The sequence below is a fragment of the Mustela nigripes genome, chromosome 2 (assembly GCF_022355385.1).
Source record: "Mustela nigripes isolate SB6536 chromosome 2, MUSNIG.SB6536, whole genome shotgun sequence".
In the NCBI taxonomy this organism is placed as follows: domain Eukaryota; kingdom Metazoa; phylum Chordata; class Mammalia; order Carnivora; family Mustelidae; genus Mustela; species Mustela nigripes.
Window position 1 is genome coordinate 143,407,756 of NC_081558.1, and position 6,000 is coordinate 143,413,755.

At 51.4% G+C, this 6,000-nt stretch overlaps 1 protein-coding gene across 3 annotated transcripts in view; it reads right to left on the reverse strand.

Annotated features, from left to right (window-relative positions):
* The window catches only part of TSC22D2 (TSC22 domain family member 2), a 48,915-nt gene extending 44,381 nt beyond the window's left edge, over nucleotides 1-4,534 (reverse strand). For all 3 annotated transcript variants that reach the window (XM_059391740.1, XM_059391738.1, XM_059391741.1), the window contains exon 1: nucleotides 2,548-4,534. In XM_059391740.1, coding sequence (XP_059247723.1) covers nucleotides 2,548-4,529 — 1,982 coding nt within the window. In that variant the 5' untranslated portion in view covers nucleotides 4,530-4,534. The remainder of the gene's footprint in view (nucleotides 1-2,547) is intronic.
* Between the last annotated feature and the right edge of the window lie 1,466 nt (nucleotides 4,535-6,000).

Genomic DNA, 6,000 nt, shown 5'->3' on the forward strand with positions numbered 1-6,000 from the left:
ATTAACTTTAAAAAAAGAAAAAAGCAAACTGTTTACAAAATTTTCGGATCTGAAATTTGTCAAGCTATTCACAAAGTTAAAGTCATAATTACTCAAAACCTCTCACTCCAATGTTTGCATCTAAATGGCTGCAACTAAAATTGTATGTAGATTTTAATTTAAGAAAGCAACCCCAAATCACCGTATTAAAATTATGATTTTTGTTGGTATGGTTTCCTCAAATATAGTTATCTCAGTAATTTAAACATATGCCTAGAAAAACTGTGTTATTTAATTTCAAGCATACAATTTAAAATGCCCTCTTCCACAAAGACTTTCCATTAAAAACAAAACAAAACAAAAAACTATTTCTACTTAATGGATTTATTCCTTCACCAGGTGTGTTGGTCTAGTGACAAAATAGTCAAATGTGTAAGATTACATCTTGAAAACTAGCATGTTAAATTAAAAACCAGTCAATGATTATAACAAAAATTAGAAATGCAACATTGGTAAACAATGCAGATTTTAAAAGACTGGGTGGGGGAGGGAAATACCATATTTAAGATATGACTGCATACACATCAAAACCCCTGCACTGGATTAACTATTGCCAATTGATAAGAACAGATACAGTAGCAGCTGTAGCTCATTCACCTTTCGAAATAAAATCTTAAAATTATTAACATTTTTAATAAAGAGGATGAATAATTGCATCTTTGAGGTCATACCTAAAGAATACATTCCAGAGTTTCCATTTGTCAACATAGCTCTCTGCTTCATGCCACATCATCATATTAAAATTCTGGGGAATTTTATGTGAACTGCATATGCTTTAAACTGAGAGGCATGAAAAGGAGAGAAAAATACAATTTTCATTCATAGATGGGCATGTGTTTTACAAGGGGGGTGTGGTTTGGGAAACCACTCATTTCTTGAGATATGGAGGCAATGTACTTCAGGAACAGAGGCAAGCAAATGGTTATTTACGAACCCATCAGAAAAAACTGGTTTCTGGCAGCTAGAAAAGGGGTGAACAAATAAACTCAATCTGCATTTTAGGTGTGTCCCTATGTGTGAAAAGTGAAATATGGGAGCAGATGTAAAGAGGGATTTTTCTGAATGGCTTGTGGAATCAAGTTTTTTTACTTGGTAGTCCCATCCATATAAAATTTCTCAATGACTAGCTAGCTGAGCTCACTTATGGACACGTGGTATTCTCTAAGAGTTCTCAAATGGAAAAAAGACTCCCAACAAGCAAGTCACCTACAAAAAAAGATGAACTTTGAATTACAAAAAGCAGAAAATATGATTTCATGAGTATTTTTCAAACCACAGAAGTATGTAACAAAAATACAAGGCTAGTTGAAACTGAAAAGTTAAGAATGTGAAGGAACTAAGAAGAAACAGAAGAAAAAGTTTTAACAGATCTCATTGTTCTCTATACCAATTACTCTAGAAATCCATAATCTTTAAACATATCTGCAATCAACCTTGCTCAAAATAAAAAAACCCAACAAATAAATGCCTAACTGTAAAGTACCTGAAACCTCTGTAATTTTTAAATGTAATTCTAAAGCTTGTAACAAGTCAGTTTTTAAAAATGTGCAATATGTCAAATTTTCCTGTGGTATTTCCTGAAAATCACTTAAAATCCTCACTGAACTATAACCAAACTTCAACTGTTGTAGAATTGGTATGGCAATACACCAATTTTCACTTAAACCATTAAAAAAAGCATCCCTTAAGTAAAGAGGGAGCCAATTGGTGACAACTATTAACACTTTTACTATAAAATTACTCTAAGAACTGTAGCTTTTACTACTGTCAGAGTCTCATTTCATACTTCCCATTCTGTAGTTAAAAAAAAAAAAAACTGATGGAAGATAACATCTTTCCAATATACTTTTTACTTAAAAAAAAAAAAAAAAGAAAAGAAAAAAGAAAAAAGAATCGTAAAGTCACCGGGAAGCCTCCTGACCTTCTATGTTCTTATATTTAAAAGGCTGGAGGATGATAGGATCTTCAAAGCCAGACTTGACATTTCACCATTCTCTCTCCAGCCTTTGCAGATACACTGGAGGAGATTCCTTACTTACATGGATCTTTCCCTACTAGAAGACCTCCGGTTTTCCAGAATGGGAAACTTCTAATTTTATGTCTTAGTCTCCAAACTCAAACTGACAAAGTGTTCAAGTGTAACTGTTACCTAAGAAAAGGACACTCCTATGGGGCATAATCTACTAGTTGCCACCTGTAAATCAAGAGAATTAAGCTTAAATCCACTTTTCTGAATGAACAAATGTTGTGTCCTTACCCAGTTGTGCTTTTAAATGAATGTGACAAGACCAATTCTCTCATTACACCTTCACATTAGCAATCTAAAACTATGCCTTTTCAAGAACTGATAAATCAACCTTACTAAACACAAACTAATTTTTATACTTAAAAAACGCTAAGGTACTCAAAGTTAAAAAAAAAAATAAAAGAACTTTCCTTAAGTTGCATTCTAAACTAAAATGTTTGGTCAAGCATTCCTATCAAATATTTTAAGTAAGATTTCCATACCTGTCTTCATCACCATCAACAGGAATAGCTATGCTGAATACAGAGGTGGCCAGACTGTTCATAGGTGTTAACTGAAGGGGGTTTGCCAGGGCATCTGCAACAGGAGGCTTCACAACAGGCTTATTTTCAGCAACGAGAGAAAGTGGTGGTTGAGGTAGGGGTTCTGATTTTCTTCTAGTATCGTCAACTTGCCCGACTGAAGGTTGGGTCTGAGTCTGAAACTGGCTTAGGTCAGACTGTGGTAGACTTGTTGGTGCACTGGGTGTGCCTTGCGCTAAGGGCAGCCCAACATGCTGGATTATGCTGCTGCTCCTGCTGACTGGCGTATGGCTGCTCAGCTGCTGCGGCTGGACCAGAGGCGCGGGTACATTTGGCATAGTAACAGAGGTGGTAGACACACTAGGCACGCTTGGAGCGGGCACGGCTGCAGGCACGTTTGGAACTCTGGGCAGCACGGCGTGGGGGCCGCCAGGCACGGCTGACGGCGCACCACTGCCACCCATCTGCGGCGGAGGCACGGACTGGGGCTGCCCGGTCCCAGGGGGAACCAGGCCCGGCGGCACGGCGCATCCCACAGCAGCCAAGGGCACTCCGGCCGGCTGACCAGGCGCGGCCTGTCCGCCCGGCGCGGGTCCCGGCCCCGGGGCCACAACTTCACTGGGCAAGGAAGACACGCCCATTATCTGCGCCCCCACCGAGGCGGCATTCTGGCCCGTGCCCACTGGAAGGCTGGCAGCCGTGGCAAGGCTCGCTCCGGCGCCGGTGGAGGAGGGCTGCGCGGGGCTAGGTGGCTGCAGGCCGGCCACATGCTGCGGTAGGTACTCACTCTGACCCGCGGGCTGGACTGGCAGCAAGTGTCCGGGCGGTAGCTGAGGCTGGGGGTACGCGAACGGCTGGGGCTGCTGCGTCGCAGGAGCGCTGACGGCTGGGCCGGGCTGCTGCGGCAGGGCCACGCCGGGCTGCGTCAGGGTTACATTCGTCAGCGGCAACCCCTGTCCGTTGGGCCCCTGCGGGAGGACGCCGGGGCCCGTTCCCTGGGGCTGGCTCGGCTGCGGGGCTGCCATCATTTGCTGCGGCCCGGTCGCGGCTCCCGGGAACGGCGGCACTGGAGCCGCGCTTTGAACCACAGCCCCACCTACGGGCGGCGGTGGCTGTGGCTGTGGCTGCCCAACGCCAAAACTCTGCGGCTGGGCCGGGGCGAGCTGGCTCATTTTCTCCGACGGGGGTAGCTGTGACACAGCAGTCAAGGAACTGTCAGTTCCCGAGTCGGGCCCATGCGCCCCCTGCATGGAGGCCACCACCACCACCACCGACCCTCCGGTGGCGCCCAGGCCGCTGTCCCGTTCCGCAGTCTGGTCGAAAGTATTGCTGTGCCTAATGCAATCCCCGGACCTGGTTAGGACGCTGCTGTCTGAATCCCGCTCATAGTATTCCATACACGTCCATCGGCCGCGGCGGTAGGGCTCCCCGCTCCCGTGGTCCAGCTTGATCACCCGAAAACGGGAACTACAAGTGGTGGGGGGCTGTGATGCGGCTGCGGTCCCTGGCCCGGCAGACGAGCCCGCGACCGGCGGGGCACCAGGTGCCCCGGAGGAGGGGGCCGAGGTGGCGGCCGCCACCAGGCTACTGGCCAGCGCCCCAGCCACGCTCCGGGCCGAAACGGCTCCTCCTCCGTTGGCGGGAGCAGCCGCCGCGGCCGCCAGCTGCCCGTCCAGGAGGAGGTTTGGGGAGACGGTCCCGGGAGTCTCCGCATCCCCAACATTGTTCAGCGTCTCTTCCGAGGAGCTGCGCTCGCAGACCTCCTCAGGGCCATAATCCGTAGCCCGAGAAACGTCGAATATCTCGGAGGAGACGTCCTCTGTACGTGACTCGTCCGGGTCGTCCAGGCTCTCAGTGTCCTCGGTGATGCTAGTGGCCACCTGGGCCGTGGTGACACTAGTGATCTGGAAGCAGCTCTTCTTCTTGGCCGGCATCTTGGACATGGTGAGGAAAGCTGGAGCGCAGAGAGGCTCGCCGGCTCCTCTGCAATCTTGCCGGAAACCAGGAAGGGCAGAGCAGGGGCCCCCAAAGACAAAGTCCGAGTCCGCGCTGGGGTCTGAGGCCCGCCGCTGTTAAGAGTCACTGGCTGATCCGGACGCTAGCCGCTCTGTGAGACATCCTCCTCTCCGTTTCCTTCTGAGTCGATCTCTACGGCTCTGCCCCCGTCGCACTCGCGCGGCGGCTCCTCCTTCCTTTTCGCCTCCCGCAGCCGCGGCGCCTCAATTCAATCCCCTCAGCGGCGGCGCGAGCGCGATCCCAGGGGCGGGCCGCCTGCTTTCTCCTCCAGTCTCCGGGGCCGCCGTGGTCAGTCCAGCTCGGCGCTCGGCGCGGTCAGCAGGCCTTGGCTGGGGGTGGGAGTGGGAGGGCGCAGGGGAGGAGGCGGCAGCGGCGGCGGCGTGAGGGGCGGTGCTGCCCCGCTCGGGCTCCTCAGGCCAGTGCCGGCGTCAGCTCTGGGCTCTCGGACGCTGAGGGAAGAAGAGGAAGGAGTGGCGAATCTGGAGCCGGGGATTCCTGATTCAGCCAGGAGCGGCGGGCTGGGGCTGGCTGAAGGTCCGCGAGCGGGCGGCGGAGCTTCGGCGCGGGCGGTCGGCCCCCTCCCCGGCTTTAGCCGGAGCTCAGCCCCAGGGACATGTCGACTGTCTCTGGCGGAAACCCGCTCCGGAGGAGGGGAAGCCGGCTCGGTCCTCCCCTTACAGGGGGAGCCACCCCGCGGGCGGCGGCGGTCTCGGCCTCCCCTCGCGGCTCCTGAGAAGAGTGAGGGGCGGTGGTGGCGGCGGCCGACTGACTGGCCGGCGAGCGGAGGCGCTCCGGCTGTGTGAGGTAGCGGTGGTAGCTTTTTCGGCTCCTCCTCGGTGCGCCCGGTTCGCAGAGCCTGGAGAAACTGAAATTCAAACTGCTGAAGCGGCGGCTGCAGCTCCCTCCCCTCGGCCAAGATGGGGCTGAAATGGCCGCGCCAGGGATGCTGGGAGGAGCAGCAGCCCCGCTGCCGCTGCCGCTGTCGACTAAAATGCCGCCGCTGCCGCAGCCACCGCCAGCGCCGCAGCCGCCGCCGTTCCGTGACGCACCGGCGTCGTGACGTCACCGCCCCGCCCCCTCCGGTTTCCTGCAGTTTCGCGTGGAGGCTTGAGGGGGAGGCGGTGGGAGGGACTAAAGGTTAAAAAAGGGGAGCGTTTTTTTTTTTTTTAAATTTAAAATTTTTTAATTTAAAATATACGCTGTAGGCCTTTTAGACTTGAAGAGCTGAAGACTCTTAAATTCCAATCCTAGAGAAGCTTACAACCGCGCCAGTCGGTTTTGTTACGAGACGCTGGAAGACTGGATGGAGGTCATGTGCTGTGTCTAATGTTTAGCAAAATCTTACAGAAACAAGGGCGATAGAAGTGGAGGTTAGGGAGATTTAGTCAGGATAAAGAG